General features: G+C 37.0%; 1 protein-coding gene across 1 annotated transcript in view; it reads left to right on the top strand.

Annotated features, from left to right (window-relative positions):
* The window catches only part of RP2 (RP2 activator of ARL3 GTPase), a 34,097-nt gene extending 16,587 nt beyond the window's left edge, over positions 1-17,510 (top strand). The window contains exons 4-5 of the mRNA XM_081809372.1: positions 13,109-13,194; positions 14,944-17,510. Coding sequence (XP_081665498.1) covers positions 13,109-13,194; positions 14,944-15,027 — 170 coding nt within the window. The 3' untranslated portion in view covers positions 15,028-17,510. The remainder of the gene's footprint in view (positions 1-13,108; positions 13,195-14,943) is intronic.
* The last annotated feature ends 3,036 nt before the right edge of the window (positions 17,511-20,546 follow it).

Genomic DNA, 20,546 nt, shown 5'->3' with positions numbered 1-20,546 from the left:
GCCTAAATGAAGCTTATCTAACAGGTATTTTCTCTGAAAGGCATATCACAGCCTTCCTAAACTTAGGAACATTAGACAGCATTTTTGCACTATGTTTGGGGGGCCATTTTAAACAGCAAAACCACTAACAAAACCCACAAAATGTGGAAAATGTGGCACTAAAACTGAAAAGGATGCTTGTTTACAGTATGAGGGCTGAAACAAGAAGGCAGAGGATCACTTTGTTCAACTTCACCTAGGAATGTGTATGTCAGGCAACTCAAATTTTTGCTGTTCTGTGTTTCTCTGTGAATGACCATGAAAAGACCACGTATTCATTTTGGGGTTACAGATAAATTTTACCAAGTTGGCACATTTGCAGATAAGGAATCTGTGAATAATGAGGATCAACTGTATATGTATTCAATGTTAAAAATTTTCCTTTAAGCACTGCTTTAACTGCATCCTGCATATTTTGACATGTATTTTTATTTAATTCAGGCTTTGGCAAAATATGGTTCACTGTATGTTTTATAAGTGAAGTTTTATTGGATCTTTTCTTTTATCTATCATGTTTTGCTGTTTGTACTACAACAGCATAGTTGATTAGTTGTGATAGACACCATATGGCCTACAAAGCCTAAAATATTTCCTATCTGGCCCTTTACAGAAAATGTGTGTTGACCCCTGATGTCGTTCAGAATATTTTTTAGTTTCCCTTGAGATTTTTTACTTGATTCATTGATTTAGATGTATACTGTTTAATTTCCAAACATTTGGACATTGTCCAGATGTATTTCTGTTATTTCTAAATTAAAGCTGTTATGGCCCCAAAACACACATTGTATGATTTCTATTTTCTTTAATTAGATATAGCCCATGTTGGTGAATATTTTATTTGCATGCAAGAAGAATGTATAATCTGTTTTTTTGTTTTTGTTGTTTGGTGGAATATTCTGTAAATGTCCCCTAGGTCAATTTGATTCATAGTGCTAGTCAGTTCACCTATGTCTTTACTGATTTTCTGCCTACTTCTGTGAATTAATGAAAGAAGAGTGTTGAAGTTTCCAACGTTAACTGGATTTGTCTGTTTCTCTTGTCAGATCCTATTAGATTTTGTCTTGTAAACTGTCAAACTCTGTTGTTAGATGCATACACATTTAGGATAGTTACGTCTTCTTAGAGAATCCTTTTTCATTATATAATGTCCCTCTTGGTCTCTGATAATCTTCCTTGTTCTGAAATCTACTTTGTCTAAAATATAGCTACTCCAGCTTTCATTTGGTTCTTTAGTGTCTCATCATATATCCTTATCCCTGTTCTTTTAATTTATTGATGTCTGTATATCTAAAGTGGTTTTTAGGGGTGCTTGGGTGGCTCAGCCGGTTAAGCCTCTAAGTCTTGATTTCAGTCAGGTTGTGATCTGAGGGTCATGATATCGATCCCCACGTCAGGCTCCATGCTCGGTGTAGAGCCTGCTTAAGATTCTCTCTGTCTCCCTCTACTCCCTACTCCTCCTCTCTCTCTGTCTTGCGCGTACACACACACACACACACACACACACACACACACAATTTTTTTAATTTAAAAAATTCTCCATTAAAAAAAATTTTAATTTTAAAGTGAGTTTTCGTAGATAGCATATACTTGGTTCTTCCTTTTCAATTCAGTCTGACAATCTCTGTCTTTTAACAGTTGTGTTTAGACCATTCACATTAAAAGAGATGGATATACTTGGACCAACATCTGCCATCTTTTTTTAATTTAAATTTTAGTTAACATACAGTGCAATATTGGTTTCTGGGGTAGAAATCAGTGATTCATCACTTATATGCAACACCCAGTGCTCATCACAACAAGTGCCCTCTTTAATACCCCATCACCCATCTAGCTCATCCCCCACCCACCTCTCTCCGTCAGCCCTCAGTTTTTCTCTGTTGTTAAGAGTCTTTTATGGTTTGTTTCCCTCTCTCCTTTTTCCCCCCTTCCTGTATGTTCATCTGTTTTCTTTTTTTTTTTTTTTAAGATTTTATTTATTTGACAGAAAGGGACACAGCGAGAGAGGTAACACAAGCAGGGGGAGTAGGAGAGAGAGAAGCAGGCTTCCTGCTGAGCAGGGCGCCCGATGTGGGGCTCAATCCCAGGACCCTGGGATCATGACCTGAGCCGAAGGCAGACGCTTAACAAATGAGCCACCCAGGCATCCCTTTTCATCTGTTTTCTTTCTTAAACTCCACATGAGTGAGATCATATGGTATTTGTCTTTCTCTGACTGACTTACTTCACTTAGCAAAATACACTCTAGCTCCATCCACATCATTGCACATGGCAAGATTTCATTTTTGATGGCTGAGTAATATTCCATTGTATACATATACCACATCTTCTTTATCCATTCATCAGTCGTTGGACATTTGGGCTCTCTCCATAGTTTGGCTATTATTGATAATGCTACTATAAACATCAGAGTGTATGTATCCCTTCAAATCTGTATTTTTGTATCCTTTGGGTAAATACCTAGTAGTGCAAATGCTGGATCATAGGGTAATTCTATTCTTAACATTTTAAGGAACCTCCATACTGTTTTCCAGAGTGGCTGCACCAGTTTGCATTCCCAGCAGTGCCAGAGGGTTCCCCTTTCTCTGCATCCCCACCAGTACCTGTTGTTTCTCGTGTGAGGTGGTATCTCATCATGGTTTTCATTTGTATTTCCCTGATGATTAGTGATGTTGAGCTTCTTTTCATGTGTCTATTAGCCATCTGGATGTCTTCTTTGGAGAAGTGTCTATTCATGTCTTCTGCCCATTTCTTAACTGGACTATTTGTTTTTTGGGTGTTGAGTTTGAGAAGTTCTTTATAGATTTTGGTTACCAACCCTTTATCAGATATGTTGTTTGCAGATATCTTCTCCCATTCCATAGGCTGCCATTTAGTTTGTTGATTGTTTCCTTCACTGTGCAGAAGCTTTTTATCTTGAAGTCCCAATAGTTCATTTTTGCTTTTGTTTCCCTTGCCTCTGGTAACATGTCTAGTAAGAAGTTGCTATGGCCAAGGTCAAAGAGGTTTCTACCTGTGTTTTCCTCTAGGATTTTGATGGTTTCCTGTCTTACATTTAGGTCTTTCATCTGTTTTGAATTTATTTTTGTGTACGGTGTAAGAAAGTGGTCCAGTTTCATTCTTTTGCATGTTGCTGTCCAGTTTTCCCAGCACCATTTGTTGAACAGACTGTCTTTTTTCCATTGGATGTTCTTTCCTACTTTGTCAAAGATTAGTTGACCATATAGCTATGGGCCCATTTCTGGGTTCTCTGTTCTGCTCCATTGATCTATGTGTCTGTTTTTGTGCCAGTACCATACTGTCTTGATGACTACAGCTTTGTGATATAGCTTGAAATCCGGAATTGTGATGCCTCCAGTTTTGTTTTTCTTTTTCAGAATTGCTTTGGCTATTTGGGGCTTTTGTGGTTCTATACAAATTTTAGGAATGTTTGTTCTAGCTCTGTGAAAAATGCTGGTGGGATTTTGATAGGGAATGCATTAAATGTGTAGATTGCTTTGGGTAGTACAGACATTTTAACAATGTTTGTTCTTCTAGTCCATGAGCATGGAACGCTTTTCCATTTCTTTATATCTTCTTCAGTTTCCTTCGTAAGTGTTTATAGTTTTCAGAGTACAGATCTTTTGCTTTTAGTCAGGTCTATTCCCAGGTATCTTAATTGTTTTTGATGCAATAGCAAATGGGATCAATTCCTTGATTTCTTTTTCTGCTGCTTCATTATTGGTGTATAGAAATGCAACAGATTTCTTTTTTTTAACAGAATATTGCCAAATATTTTAATATATAAAAATAATTCTACACCATGAACAGGTGGGAGTTGGTCCAGGCATGCAAGCCTGGTTCCCAGCATAGTAAAAACAATCTTGAAAGACAAAATTGGGGGACTTATACCTTCCAATTTTAAAATGTACTATAAAGCTACAGTAATTACGAGAGTGTGGTATTGACATAAGGATAGACATATTGATCAATGGAACAGAATTGAGTGTTCAGAAATCTTTTTATTTATGGTAAATTGATTTTTTACAAGGCTGTTAAGGCAATTCAGTGAGGGAAGGATTGTCTTTTCTACAAATGGTGCTAGGTCATTTGGATAGCCAAATGTAAAAAGGTGGATTTAGACCCTTCATACATACACAAATAATTAATTCAAAATGGATAATAGGTCTAACTGTAAGAGTTAAAATTGACCTCTACCTCTGAAACCAATAATACATTCTATGTTAATTGAATTTAAATAAACATATAAATAAATAAAAAAGAAATGCAACAGATTTTTGCACACTGATTTTTCTGTCCTTCAGCTTTTCTAAATTCATGTATTAGTTCTAGCAATTTCCTGGTGGAATCTTTTGGGTTTTTTACAGAGTATCATGTCATCTGCAAATAGTCAAAGTTTGACTTCTTCCTTGCCGATTTGGATGCCTCTCATTTCTTTTTGTTGTCTGATTGCTGAGGCTAAGACTTCCAGTACTATGTTAAATAGTAATGGTAGAGTGAACATCCTTGTCTTGTTCCTGATGCAGGGGAGACTCTTAGTTTTTCCCTATTGAGGATGATGTTAGCTGTGGGTCTTTCGTATATGGCCTTTATGATTTTGAGGTATGTTCCATCTATCCCTACTTTGTTGAGGGACTTTATCAAGAAAGGATGGTGTATTTTGTCAAATGCTTTTTCTGCATCTACTGACAGGATCATACGGTTCTTATCCTTTCTTTTATTAATTTTGTGTATCATGTTGATTGATTTGTGAATGTTGAACCACCCTGCAGACCTGGAATAAATCCCACTTGATCATGGTGAATGATTCTTTTAATGTACTAGCAAATCTAGTATTTTATTGAAAATTCTCACATCCACGTTCATCAGGGATATTGGCCTGTAATTCTCGTTTTTAGTGGGGTCTTTGTCTGGTTTTGGAATCAAGGTAATCTGGCTTCATAGAGTAAGTTTGGAAGTTTTCCTTCCATTTCTATTTTTTGGAACAGTTTGAGAAGAATAGGTATTAGCTCTTCTTTAAATATCTGGCAGAATTCTCCTGGGAAGCCATCTGGCCCAGGACTCTTGTTTGTTGGGAGATTTTTGATTACTGCTTCAATTTCTTTGCTGATTTTGGTCTGTCCAAATTTTCTATGTTTTCCTGTTTCAGTTTTGGTAGTTTGTAAGTTTCTAGGAATTTGTCCATTTTATTGGCACATAATCTTTCATAGTATTCTCTTATAATTGTTTGTATTTCTGTGGTGTTGCTTGTGATCTCTTTCATTCATGATTTTATCTATTTGGGTCCTTTCTGTTTTCTTTTTAATAAGTTTAGCTAGGGGTTTATCAATTTTATTAATTCTTTCAGATAACCAGCTCTTGGTTTCATTAATCCATTCTACTGATTTTTTTGTTACTATATCATTTATTTTTGCTCTAATCTTTATTATTTCCCTTCTAATGCTGGCTTTAGGCTTTATTTGCTGTTCCTTTTCTAGCTCCTTTAGGTTTAAGGTTAGGTTGTGCATTTGAGACTTTTCTTGTTTCTTGAGGTAGGCATGTATTACAATATACTTCCCTCTTAGGACTGCCTTGCTGCATCCCAGGGGTTTTGGTCTATTGTGTTTTCATTTTCATTTGCTTCCATGTATTTTTTTAATTTCTTCTTTAATTTTCTGGTTAACCCATTCATTCTTTAGTAGGATATTCTTTAACTTCCATGTATTTGAGGTTTTTCCAAATTTTTTTTGTGATTGACTTCAAGTTTCATAGCATTGTGGTCTTAAAATATGCATGGTATGATCTCGATCTTTTTGTACTTTTTTTTTTTTTGAGAGAGAGAGCGCGCGCGCTCGCATGAGCAGGGGAGGGGACAGAGGGAGAGAGAGAGAATGTTAAGCAGGCTCCATGCTCAGTGTGGAGCCTGATGCGGGGCTCGATCTCATGACTCTGAGATCATGACCTGAGCTGAAATCAAGAGTCAGATGTTTAACCGACTGGTGCCCCTTTTTGTACTTGTTGAGGGCTGATTTGTGACCCAGTAGGTGATCTATTCAGGAGAATGTTCCATGTGCACTCGAAAATAATGTTTATTCTGCTGCTTTAGGATGAAATGTTCTGAATGTGTCTGTTAAGTCCGGGTCCAGTGTGTCATTCAAAGCCATTGTTTCCTTGTTGATTTCCTGCTTAGATGATCTGTCCGTTGCTGTACGTAGGCTATTAAAGTCCCCTACTATTATTGTATTATTGTCAAGGAGTTTATGTTTATTATTAATTGATTTATATATTTGGGTGCCCTCAAGTTGGGGGTATAAATATTTACAATTGTTAGATCTTCTTGATTAGACCCCTTAATTATGGTATAATGCCTTTCTTCATATCTTGTTACTATCTTTGTTTTAAAATCTAGTTTGATATAAGTATGGCTACTCCAGCTTTCTTTTGACGTCCATTAGCATGATAGATGGTTCTCCATCTCCTCACTTTCCATCTGTAGGTGTCTTTGGGTCTAAAGTGAGTCTCTTGTAGGCAGCATATAGATGGATCTTGTTTTTCTATCTATTCTGATGCCCTGTGTCTTTTGATTGGACCATTTAGTCCATTTGCATTCAGAGTGATTATGGAAAGATATGAATTTAGTGTCATTGTGTTACCTGTAGAGTTGGTGTTTCTGATGTTGTTCTCTGGTCCTAGTCTTTGTTGCTTTGGGGTTTTTTCCCTCCACTCAAAGAGTCCCCCATAAAATTTATCACAGGGTTGGTTTGGTGGTCATGAACTCCTTTAGTTTTTGTTTGGGAAGCTTTATCTCTCCTATTCTGAATGACAGCCTTGCTGGATAAAGAATTCTTGGCTGCATATTTTTTTTTTTTACCATTCAGCATGTTGAATATTTCCTGCTACTCTCTTCTGGCCTGCTAAGTTTCTATAGACAGGTCTGCTATGAACCTGATCTGTCTTCCCTTGTAGGTTAAGGGCTTTTTTCCCTTGCTTGCTATTTTCAGGATTCTTTCTTTGTGTATTTTGTGAATTTGATTATGATATGCCTTGACGAACATCTACCATCTTGCTAGCTGCTTTTTAGTCCATTTGTTCTTTGTTTCTTGTTACCTCTTCTTCTGTTTAATTGGGCATTTTCTATGATTCCATTTAATCTCCTCTATTATTATTTATACTACTTTTTCTAAAACTTATTTAACGGTCACCTTAGGTTCTACAGTATGTATGTTTAAATAATTCAAATACATCTTCTAAGAATAACACTTTACCTGTTGTATATAAGGACTTAATAACATTATATTCTCAAGTCTTCCCTCCCATTCCTGTATCGCTGTTATATATTTTACTATTATATATGCTATAAACACCTAAATACCTTGTTAACTTGTATAGCTTTGTTAATGCTTTAAACTATCTGTTATTTTGGGGGCACCTGGGTGGCTCAGTCAGTTGAGCGTCCAACTCTTGATTTCATTCAGCTCAGGTCATGGTCTAAGGGTTGTGAGATCGAGCCCTGCGTCAGGCTCCATGCTTAGCAGGGAGTCTGCTTGAGATGCTCTCCCTCTCCCTCTGTCCCTCCCCCCACTCCTGCACTCGCTCGCTCTCTCTCCCTCAAAAAAAAATAAATCTTTAGGGGAGGGGGGTGGGAAGATGGGTTAGCCTGGTGGTGGGTATTGAGGAGGGCACGTTCTGCATGGAGCACTGGGTGTTATGCACAAACAATGAATCATGGAACACTTCATCTAAAACTAATGATGTAATGTATGGGGATTAACATAAGAATAAAAAAAAAAAGAAAAAAAAATAAATCTTTAAAAAAAATAAAATAAATTGTCTGTTATTTTTAAGGGGATAAAGAGGTACAAACTTCCCGTTATAAAATAATTAAGTCACAGGGATGAAAAGCAGTACAGCATAGGGACTATAGTCAATAATATTGTAATAACTTCATAAGGTGATAGATGGTAACTACACTTATTATGGTGAGCATTTTATAATGTATATAATTGTTGAATCACTATTTTGTATACCTGAAACTAATAAAATACTGTATGTCAACTATACTTCAATGAAAATAAAAATCTGAAAAACTCAGTTATTTTTAGAATAATTAAAAATAAAAATATAGGTCATATTTTACTGGAGGTTTTAGAGCAGAAGAATGTCATGGTCCCTTTAAAATGTAAGTCTTACTAAGGGGGAAGCAGAGAGACCACCTGGGAGGCTGTTGCTATAATCTAATTAAGACATAATACGGGTGCCTGGGTGGCTCAGTCATTAAGCGTATGCCTTTGGCTCAGGTCATGATCCTAGGGTCCTGGGATCCAGCCCCGCATCAGGCTCCCTGCTCAGTGGGGAATCTGCTTCTCCCTCTCCCACTCCCCCTGCCTGTGTTCCCTCTCTAGCTGTGTCTTTCTCTGTCAAATAAATAAATAAAATCTTTAAAAAAAAAAAAAAGACATGCTAACGACTTATTCCAAGGTCACATTTAACAACATAGAAGGAGGGTATTAGGACTTCCAGGAATCTTTTTTGTTTGCTTCAAAATCTCAGTTTTTCATGACAGCTCAAATATTTAGATTTTTTTTTTAATTTAAATTCAATTTAGTTAACATATAGTGTATTAGTTTAAGGAGTAGAATTTAGTGATTCATGGGTTGCATGTAATACCCAGTGCTCATTCCATCAAGTGCCCTCCTTAATGCCCATCACCCAGTTACTCCATCCCCCCACCCACCGCCCCTCCAGCAACCCTGTTTGTTCCCTATAGTTAAGAGTCGTTTGGGGCACCTGGGTGGCTCAGTTGGTTAAGCAACTGCCTTCGGCTCAGGTCATGATCCTGGAGTCCCTGGATCGAGTCCCGCATCGGGCTCCCTGCTCAGCGGGGAGTCTGCTTCTCCCTCTGACCCTCCCCACTCTCATGCTCTCTCTCTCAAATAAATAAATAAAATCTTAAAAAAAAAAAAAAGAGTCATTTATGGTTTGCCTCCCCCTCTGTTTTTATCTTATTTTATTTTTCCTTCCCTTCCTCTATGTTCATCTGTTTTGTTTCTTAAATTCCACATATGAGTGAAATCATATGGTGTTTGTCTTTCTCTGACTTATTTCACTTAGCATAGTACCCTCTAGTTCCAACCACATCGTAGGAAATGGCAGGATTTCATTCGTTTTGATGGCTGAGTAATATTCCATACCACATCTTTATCCATTCATCTCTTGATGGACATCTGGGTTCTTTCTGTATTTTGGCTATTGTGAACATTGATGCTATAAACATTGGGGTGCAGGTGCCCCAAAGCTACTGCAAACTATTTGATAAGATGTTCACACTAAAATACTTTTTAAAAAGTTAACCAGTGATCTTTATTGACCTCATAGTTAAGCTTGAAATAATCATAGTAATTGTAGTCAGCATCATTATACAAGTAGGACTGCTTAAAAAGTGCATTGTCAGCATTGTAGGGTTTTTTTTTTTTTAATTTAGAATTATCCACAATACGTTAATCAAAACTGATGTACCAGTCTACCTTTTTTGTTGGCGTTTCTTTGTTGGTAGATTATTAGGTCACTTCCTGGAAGTTCATCATATTCTATTTAAAGAATATCAACCAAGTTGGGGCACCTGGCTGGCTCAGTTGGTAGAACATGCAACTCTTGATCTCGGGGTCCTGAGTTTAAGCCCCACATGGAGCATAGAGCTTACTTAAACAAACAAACAAAAAAGACGACTGTCAACCAAGTTACATGCATGGGTAATTCCACCAAAATTGTGTTCCTGAATTCTAGCTTATGTTCTCTTTATAGAATACAGGAACTTTCAGTAATAAATGTTTGACTTTAAACAATGTATCTATTGTATTTCCTTGTAGTGATCCTGAATAAAAGCATGCTCTATTTTACCTTAATTTAAACTTTCCACTCTCGTAAAAACTGGAAACCCTACTTTTATTATCAACTTTCTCTTTTTTTTTTAATTCCAGTCTTAGTCTTCTGTCCCTTGTGTATTTTTTAATTTTTTTTTTAATTTTATTTTTTTATTTGACAGAGAGAGAAAGAGAGCATAAACAGGGAAGTGGGGGAGGGAGAAGCAGGCTCCCTGCCAAGCAGAGAGCTTGACGTGGGGCTCGATCCTAGGACCCTAGGATCTTGACCTGAGCCGAAGGCAGATGTTTAACTGAGCCACCCAGGCACCCCTCAACTTTTTCTTTTTAATTCAGTATTTATTTGGTTTAATATGCCTTTTAAAACTCTTTTTTGCAAATTTCCAAATGTACTATCACTACTCAAAAGTAGAAAGCACAATGACCTCATGTGTACCTCTCCCCCAGTTTTATCAACTTCCTGCCATACTTCAAAAAGTAATCTATAATCTCCTTTTTGCTGAAATATTTTAATCAAATTTTGATATGTGCTGTTATTCATTCCTAAGTATTTGTGTGTATCTTAAAACCAAATTAAAGACGGATGTTTTCTTAAGTAACCACAATATATCACATCTATCATGATTAACAACAATTCCTTAATATCATCTAATACCCAGTCCATATTCACATTTTCCTCAAATCTGAAAACATTCTTTCTGTATTTTCAGTTAATTTGATCCAGATCGAAAATTGGCCCACTCACTGTGTGTAGTTTTGTTACCTTATATCGCTCTTAACCAGAAACAGGTGGTCTGTCATCCCCCGCCCTTTTTGTTGCATGCCTTTCTCTTGTAAAAACAAAAACAAAAACAAAAACAAAACACAAAAAACCTGGTCAGTTGTCCTGTAGTATGCATGGGTTTGTTTCATTTGTTCCTCTAGAGTTATTGTAGACCAGAAGTTAGAGCAAAGCCTTCTTAAACTCAGGTTTAGTTACTTTTTTGGTGTTACTATTTCCTATAGTATTAAATGAGAAGGCTTATAATGTTTGTTGAACCTTTAGTTGATTGATCAATAGGTTTAGGTGATCTCGGTCTTAGCTTTTCATCATAGGGTTTCCTGTCAGTCTTCTCTGTGGGATGCTAAAACCATTGATGATTATTGCCTGGATCCAATTATTTTTTTAAAGATTTTATTTATTAAAGAGAGAGAGAGAGAGCACACGAGCGGGGGCGGGGGAGAGGCAGAGGGAGAGGGAGAAGCAGGCTCTTCACTGAGCAGGGAGCCTGATGCGGGGCTCAATCCTAGGGTCCCAGGATCATGACCTGAGCCGAAGGCAGATGCTTTCCCAACTGAGCCACCCAGGCGCCCCAGGATCCAATTATTTTATTAGGAGTTGCAAAGTGATCATTTTCTAACCATGTCACTACCTCTGCATATGTTAATGGATGTTAACAGAACTCCTCTTGTATACCAGAGCCGTTTGGTTACCTTGAAATATGCTTCATAACAGAAAAGCAGAATAAATAAAGGGAAAATAATTATCAGTTTTCACAGTAATGAATTGATGCATTAGCAACCTACATTGGCGTCCAGTGAATTTTGTTTCTCTCTTCTAAATATCATTTTGAGCTCATGACTTTTTATATATTCAGTAGGTTTTAATAAATTGCAGTCATTATTCCTTCTGATGCCAGTGTCTCATCTTTGGCCACTGGGAGCCCCTTCAAGCTGGCTCCTGTGTCCTTTTGGTACAACTGTATTGGCCTTTGATAGCCTCCTTGCTTTTTGGCTCAACAAGATATTCCAGGTTAATCTTACCCATTTCTTGCCCCAGACAGAGAATCATGCATTTTTCTGAGAAAATGTTCCGTGGTTATCTTCTTTATATAGCGCCTGTCTTGCTCTGTACACTGTGATCCTGAAAAACTCATACTTTGTTCTCTGTATCTCATTGTACAGTTTACTGTTATGTATCATGCCTTTTCTGTATTTGTTGTTTATATTAAATCACAGGCCCTCAGGTCTTTTGGTGCCCAGTGTAGCCTGGTCTTCTCCCTTGTTCTTGTGTCTCGTCATATGGCACATGCCTACATTCACCTTAGTACTTCATTGCTTAGTACTTCTTAGTCTCTGTTGCTCCATGTTTGTTTAATGGGTTTATGTCTTTTTTCAAGAAATTTATAATTTTCTACAGGTTAGGACATATCCACTACTTTATAAGTTAAAAAGAAAATCTGTTAAGGAATATAGTGATAACTGAATAAGTAGTAATTGAAGTGAAGGACATATTTTGCTGGGCTAACTTATGGCCACGTTTGCCAACAGTTTGACACCAGCAGTGCCAATGCGGTGTTTAAATCCAAGCCAAACTTAATCATAAACCTTTACACTTGAATTTCAAGTACAGGGGCTTTAAAAGTATTCAAATTAATGTATGGGAAAGGAGGCACAAATATTCTATTCAGAGAATAAAAACTTGGTCTTTGGTTCTAGAATGTAGTTTTAGGGCACACTCAAGAAAACTACTTTCAGATGGTCATTACTTCTGGTGCCTGGCTTCAATTCCTGCTTGGCTTAGCTTCATTATTGGTGGCCCAGAACTTGGCTGATAAGTAGGAGAATTGGAAGCAAGACTGGCTGCCTGGCAAAACCTATTTGGGGTGACTTGAATTGCTTTTGATCTTATTTGTCATCTTATCAACTGTTTTTTTGTACTGCTAAATGAGTCGACTTTTTATGGTTTTTAACGAATGAAATCCAGAAAAGTCAGACTATTTACAACACTTAAGAATGTGACCGTAGTCCTGTAATAACAGTGAAGCTACCCATCATAATAAGATGAGACTGTGTTAATTTGTTTTATGATTACAGTTGGAAGAAGTAGCTAAGGTGATGTGTCTCATCTGTCTACTGCTTCTTCTCTTACCCCCCAAGGAAGAGGCTGGAGAGTCTTTACAATGTAAAGAATAAAAAGATAAATTTTAAAATAGATTTGGGGGCACCTGGGTGGCTCAGTCGGTTAAGCATTCGACTCTTGATTTCAGCTCAGGTTATGATCTCAAGATTGTGAGATCAAGCCCCGCATCGGGCTCCGTGCTGGGTGTGGAGCCTGCTTAAGATTCTCCCTCTCCTTCTGCCCCTTCCCCACACTTCCTCTAAATAAATAAATAGATAAATAAATAAATGATTTGTAGTTATATTCAGACAACACTTCTTGTGTTTGGTTATAGGTCCTGTTATTGCCTTGGAATTTAATGGAGATGGAGCTGTAGAAGGATGCCAGCTTATTGTCAATGAGATATTCAATGGGACCAAGGTACAAGATTTTATTATTTCTATTTCAGTCAGACCTTTCATGTCATTTCCTTTTCCTTACAATTAAATAGTACTTTTATCCCCGTTGTTGCTTGGAATTAAAAAAAAAAAAAGAACAGACCATGATTTTTAGAATCTATGGTAAACAATTGGGAGCTAAGCTTTGGTCTTTCCTTGCCAAATTAAAATTTTAACTGCTTAAAAATTTACAAAATAAGAATCTACTAATTTAAAGATTTTTTTTTTATGTATCTGTCAGAGAGAGAGAGCACAAGCAGGGAGAATGGCAAGCAGAAGGAGAAGCAGGCTTCCCCGCTAAGCAAGGAGCCCGATGTGGGGCTCGATCCCAGGACCCTGGGATCATGACCTGAGCTGAAGGCAGACACTTAACCAACTGAGCCACCCCAGGCGTCCCAAGAATCTACTAATTTAAAAACCATCAATAATACATGAGTTTCTAAAGTAAAAAGTCTCATTAAATGTCTCTTTAAGTCCTTCCTTTTTTGAAAACTAGTGATATGTTGAAAAATGTTATATTTCTAAGATTATATACTTTAGACGGATGATCCTGTTGCCCACTGTTCATTTTTATTTGTTTCAGTAATGCTTCATCAAACATTGAATTTGGGGGCACCTGGGTGGCTCAGCCATTTGAGTGTCCAATTCTTATCTCGGTTCAGGTCTTGATCTCACGGTGGTGGGTTCGAGCCCAGCACAGAGCCCATTAAAAAAAAAAAAAAAATGAATTTGAGCTATATCTAGAAGTCGTTACATGTAGGTAGTTTCTAGATATGTTGATGAGGTTGGTGTATCTAAGAATTTCAGACTTAATATAACTTAAAAACCAAACATCTAAGAGTACTAAATGAGTATAGATATAACTAATAATTTTTTCATAAATATCTGAGATAAAATTTTTGGTTTTGCTGTCTGATTTGGCTAATAGTTTCTTGAATTCGCATAATTTAAAGTACTTTGTCTTTTGTCTCATTTTACCATCACAACAGTACTAAGGGGAAGGGCAAATATGATTAGGTTGAATAGAAAAGGAAGCAAAGAGAAAATGGTTATATGATTTGGAGGTTTTAGATCTGAATGAGGAGTCAAAGATTATCTAATTCCAATGTTCTCATTTTGCAGGTGTGGAAAGTGAGCCCACAGGGATTTATTGAATGAATTGTCAGCATCATACAGCTAGTTTATGATAAAGCTAGAATAGAGCCCAGGTCTCCTCTAATTCCTGGCTGACATTTGTAAAAACGATTTTTGGAGGGTTCTGCTGAGTACTGCTTTACTTATGTTTAGCAGATAGTTCATTTAAAATTAGTAATATATCTTTAGCAGCTTTAAAAATGATAATCTCAAGTCTTGCTTCTCAGCCTATTGAGATTGTTATTAGGAAATAGAAGAAACTAAGAATTCTTTAAATAAACCTCTATTCGGTAGCTTTCATAATATTGACTCTTGTATATTTAAAAAACAGTAAAATTCCAAGTGTGATAAAGTACAACTGAAGTATTATGAAAGCGAAGACCTTAATTATATCGTAAGTGCTTTTAAAAGAGCTCAATTTACTATAGCTACTGAAACTATATTGTATGGATTCTGCAGAATACTGATTAAATATTATATAAATGGTGTACTTGAATTTCTTCTAATAGCAAGCTTGTGACTGTTCTGTAGACAACATGGGCTTTGGAATTTGGGGATTACTGGTATTTATTTTTTGCTTCTTTTATATTTAAAATAGATGTTTGTATCAGAAAGCAAGGAGACAGCATCTGCAGATGTAGACAGCTTCTACAACTTTGCTGACATACAGATGGGAATATGAAGTGCAATGTGGAACCAAGGACTTGGTATTAAGCCCTTTTTAATTTGTGTATTAGCAATGGTTTTTACTAATGATAAAACTGTTAATGTTTATTTTTTAGTAAACTGTTGAATACTGCATCATTTACTTCAGGTTCAAAATTGTTTTGGGGCATCTGGTTGGCTCAGTCGGTAGAGCATAGGACTCTTGATCTCAGGATTGGGAGTTCAAGCCCCGTGTTGGGCATGGAGCCTACCAAAAAAAAAAAAAAGTTCATTTTAAATTCAGTAGTTTTAATCAGCTTAAAAACTATTTAACCTACTTCAGTAAGGTTGTGGTTTTGTTTCTCTGCTTATGGTATCGTTATTAGAACATAGAAGTGGCTAGCAGTTCATGATTTTAATCATAATTAAATATCCTTTCAAATCTCTAAGAATTTAAACTTTCCTCAGTGCTCCATATTGTTTGAGAATACATTCCATTGCTGCTTTTCTTTTTTAATTTAGAGATTCATTACTAGTTGATCAATTAGAATGAACCTCTGCACATTTTTTTCATGTATACATAGCCAGTTAAATAATTGCTTAATGTGGCAAGTGAGATTTTGTACGCAGAATTGATATAGTACTTTGTAAATCGCATTTTTTTAATTAATAGGGGTTTGATAACCAGTTTTGCAATTAACTCTACTAACTGATGTTGGTGTAGCTGTTTCAAGACTACTTTGTGAGTAGTAGGATTCTGTGAATAAATTCTACACCGTTTAGTTTTTGAACGCAACTGCTAGGTGACCCTTGTACTTCCTGGTAAGGAAAGGCATATGCAAGGCCAAGGCTAAACGTATAGAAGCCCGACCACCGGCAGCTTTCCGAAAGGCGAGATCACTAGCTCTTGTGGTTTATCAGGAGAATTAGAACAAAATCTTGTGAATTTAGGTATGAAATGCTTAATCATGATGATAAGCTATGCAGATTATTTAAAAAAAAAAAAACTAGAGAGATTTGATTTTCATCAGATACACCTAATTTATCAAGCAGTGTTCAAGCATGATGAAACTGTTTTTGGCTGCTTTAAGCATTATTTCCCAAATCAACCTGACTGTAATTATTTACCAGGAGGCAGGGGAGAGCTACTTGTTTAAAAATCCACATCCTTGGACCCAGGCCCCAGATACCCTGCTTCATTCTCCAGGGGAAACCCGGTTGTGAGGAGTTTGTTGTAAGCTAAAGTAATCAGTTCAGAAGATGTTGATTGGGTGATCTGGAGAAGAAGGGACTGAACCTTCCTTGTACATCGTATATAGCAGCTAATAGGAAATTAGCTTTCATAGGTCTATTTTTAAAAGGAACCTTAAATTTAAATCTATTTTGGTAAAACCAAGACTGAAAATAGCCACTTATAAAAATCCCTCTTATGATTGTTACTAAAAATGTATTTTCATGTGTAAACTGCTTTTGAATATATCAGATTAATTTATAACTACTATATTGAACTGTGTGTTGATGTTCCGAAATAATACATTCAAAGACTTTTCACTTTAATAAGTAAAATTGACTACCTACCCTGTGTCTGGCCTCGTGCTAACCATTAGCATTGTATCATTTCAGTCTTTTGTAAGAGCATTCTATACTACATTCTCAACCTCTTTAAATCAGAATGATTTCATGAGATGCAAATAAAACTTGGTGACAGGGTTAACATAATTATAATCATAATTTACAAATAAGCTTTGCAATTAGTAGTCAGAGGGCATTGATTTTTCCCACGGTTAAGCTAAATTAAACTTATTCTTCTGATTGTGATTACATTATTAAATCCCATTATTCACACTTACAGTAATTATAGTACCTTTTGTTTTTTAAAAATAAATACGGTACACAAAGCTGTAAACTGAGTTCTTTATAGTATTTTAGCAAAAAACTCAGGAATATAACATATAAGGGAGATGTTAATTTTAAAATACCCACTAAATTTAGTATCTATTAACCAAAGCCTAAAATTTTATATTCTTCAGTTGGGTAAGAGCTTTTACCCAAGCTTAATTTGTCTTTAAGGACAGTCATTTGGCCTCTGAATGTTTGAAAAGATTTTTAAAAATAAGTAGTGCTATGGTTGTTGTTTCTATAATAACAAATGTTGATAGTAATTATGCTACATTTCATTTTTAATAGCCTTTTAACTCATGAACATTTATTAGCAAGGAAAAATTAGTAATTTTATTAAGTTATACATGTTTAAATATTATACTAGCTTATTTCTCTTGTGTTATTAGTACTGCTGTTTTTGCTTCTGGATATTTCTGTCTAGCTTTTGTATGTAATTTATCTAGTGTTTATAAAACGTGATTTGTAATAAATGTTGTTAAAACAAAAATGGCTGGGGCGCCTGGCTGGCTCAGTCGGTAGAGCATGCGACTCTTGATCTCAGGGTCGTGAGTTCAAGCCCCACGCTGGGGGGGTAGAGTTACTTTAAAAAAAAATAAAATGAAAATGGCTTAACACTAATTTTTGAGGTGTGCTTCTGTAACATACAGCTACTCATATATGTGCCAAGATTTGATCATGGCACAAATTTTTTAATGATAAAAGTAAAATAGATGGTTCTAATCTCTGTCATATGTTAATGAGACGTGAGCTGTGTGCCCTGTGTGTGTGTGTGTGTGTGTGTGTGTGTGTGTGTGTACAAAGCACTCTAGAGAAATGCAAAGGAAGTAGAAAACTTGTTTATATCTTAGGAATTTCCAATATAATGCTTCCTTTGTTGAAAGATACATTTTATTATGATTGAATACTAAGATTAGGCATTTCTCTCTTCCATATTTAAGAAAACAATGAATTGTTTATGGTATAATTTCTTGCAGGTTTATACAAATGGACCTTATTTACCAAATTAACCAGCCATTTGTATTCAACCTTTCCCTCTCCTAGCTCATAAATCAGAAGTACTGAAACTGCAGATTGGTTAGTTTTTTCAATAAAATCAGAAATACTGAAACTACAGATTGGTTAGTTTGTAAATAACATTCGTTATTTTTTCTATGTATGAAGCGTCTCCATGTACATTTAGAGCATGAAGGGGAAATAGAAATGTACAAGACAATTGAAAAATTACTTCCTGGGGGCGCCTGGGTGGCTCAGTCGTTAAGCGTCTGCCTTCGGCTCAGGTCATGATCCCAGGGTCCTGGGATCGAGCCCCTCATCGGGCTCCCTGCTCGGCAGGAAGCTTGCTTCTCCCTCTCCCACTCCCCCTGCTTGTGCTCCCTCTCTCGCTGTGTCTCTCTCTGTCAAATAAATAAATAAAATCTTAAAAAAAAAAAAAAAAGAAAAAGAAAAATTACTTCCTGGGCACCTGGGTGGCTCAGTTGGTTAAGTGTCTGCCTTCGGCTCAGGTCATGATCCCGGGGTCCTGGGATCGAGTCCCACATCGGGCTCCCTGCTCAGCGGGGAGCCTGCTTCTCCCTCTGCCTCTGCCTCTCTCTCTGTCAGTCTCTCATGAATAAATAAAGAAAATCTTTAAAAAAAAGAAAAAAAATTATTTCCTATTTATTGGATAGTTCTTGCTGTGCTGAGTTTAAAATTTATTTTTCTCATTTAAAAGCGACATATTTAACTTTGTTCTCTATAGAAAGAAATGATACTGTAATTAGGGGGTGATTATTCCTTCAAAATCCATTCTAGAAAATACATCATCCTTTAAAAACCTAACACTAAAAAATTTGAATTTTAGTAATGAAAACCTTTCTTTTTCTTTTCTTTCCTTTTTTTTTTTTGCAAAAATGGAATAATTCACTGTTGACTTGGTTTTCTTTTTTGGTAGATAGTGTTGGAGGGCAATCAGTCCTACACAGGAGGAAAAGCAGTCAGCACTTAAACCACATCTTTCTCTTTTGACATTTCAGCTTTTAGTGGCAAACTCCAGCAAGATGTTCCAAAAAGCAATCTCTTCCTTTTCTAGTGTTTGGGGCTTTCCTGGGGAGGGCAGGTTCTCACCTATAAATAGATGGTGAGAGAGCAGGAGCACAGGTGGGCGAGAGCCCCGGCATCGTCAGCTGGGCACTGATCCTCCTCAGGGGGGCCTGGTGCTCCCAATTTCAGTTTAATCTGATCCGCTTGTAATTGTCCTAATGAAAAGTAACTGGCCTATATGACAAGTAATGAAATGATGTTTATAAAGTATACCTTGAAAATACACTTTATGAATGTTAAATATTCATAAAGTGAGTATGGTGTTCTTTTTAAGGAGTTCAGCTGGGGAGCTGTACACCCACCTACAAATAGGCAACTGAATAGGAGAAAACAAGTATAAGAGGCTATTAAGACTTAAGTGCTGTTTTCTTATGATTGACACACTTCCATGTGTCAAATGTAGGTCAGTTTGTTAGGCCCATTAATAAAACCTTTTATAGGTGTCCCTGTGTGTGCCCACCTAACCCCAGCTGGTCTGCTGGAGACCCCCTGGGCGCCAACCCTAGTCCCCAGCACTGTCGCGGTTCCACTCCAACAAGACCGAAGAAACTAGCACGAACCAGGAGAAACTCGCCCAACGGTAGGCACATGTGTGCATTGGTGGGAAAGCGACTGCTCGCCAAAAGAGGATGCTTCCTGGAACAGCTAAAGCAGATGGTGAAAACAAAAACTTCAGCTCTCCTTACAGAAGTTAGGGGTAAACAGTATCATACTGAAGAGATGAATATGTTCCCAAGCCAAGGAACAGTGAGTGGTCCACTCTCACAGCCCTGAAGTGCGGCCATCCCCAGCAGCAAACACCCGCACCATCCCAGGCCATGCTGAGACAAAGCAGCTGACAGGAATGCTACCTAGCATCTTCAGCCAGCATGGTGCCAACCGTCTGACTGCTTGAAGAAGACTGGCTGAAGCTCTGCCCAAGTGATCTGTACACGGAAAAGCACCACTCGCTACCGGAGAGGATGATGATAATAAAGTTCCAGATCTTGTGGAGAATTTTGAGGAGGCTTCCAAGAATTTTGAGGAGGCTTCCAAAGCAAACCAAACTGAGTCAACTTCTGAAGAAGATAAAACTTGAGGAAGTTACTGGGAGCTGCTATTCGATATTATGACTGCTTCTTAAAATGTCGTTCATGGGGCGCCTGGGTGGCTCAGTTGATTAAGCAACTGCCTTCGGCTCAGGTCATGATCCTGGAGTCCCGGGATCGAGTCCCGCATCGGGCTCCTTGCTCGGCAGGGAATCTGATCCTCCCCCTCTCATGCTCTCTGTCTCCCATTCTCTCTCTCAGATAAATAAATAAAAAATCTTTAAAAAAAAAAATGTTGTTCATGGATCTGATAAGACATAGATCTTGAATATTTTTAAGCCCAAGCCCCTTGAACACCTCCACTCTTTTCAGGTTTTGCTTATACGTAATTCATTCTTTGCTGCTGATTAAGCTGAAGTAGCCTGGAAATAAAGTTTGAAGCAAGGTTAATAAAGTTCTTTGCCTAGCAAAGTAAATAAGTAAAAGTCAAATCTTTTATACTATTTCACCTTAACTTCCAAACAGATCATATCTTTTTTTTTTTTTT

Source organism: Leptonychotes weddellii, chromosome X (genome assembly GCF_054177405.1).
Source record: "Leptonychotes weddellii isolate Sample4059 chromosome X, ASM5417740v2, whole genome shotgun sequence".
NCBI lineage: Eukaryota > Metazoa > Chordata > Mammalia > Carnivora > Phocidae > Leptonychotes > Leptonychotes weddellii.
Note: the sequence above shows the minus strand (reverse complement) of the source record. Positions and strands in the feature narration are given on the sequence as shown.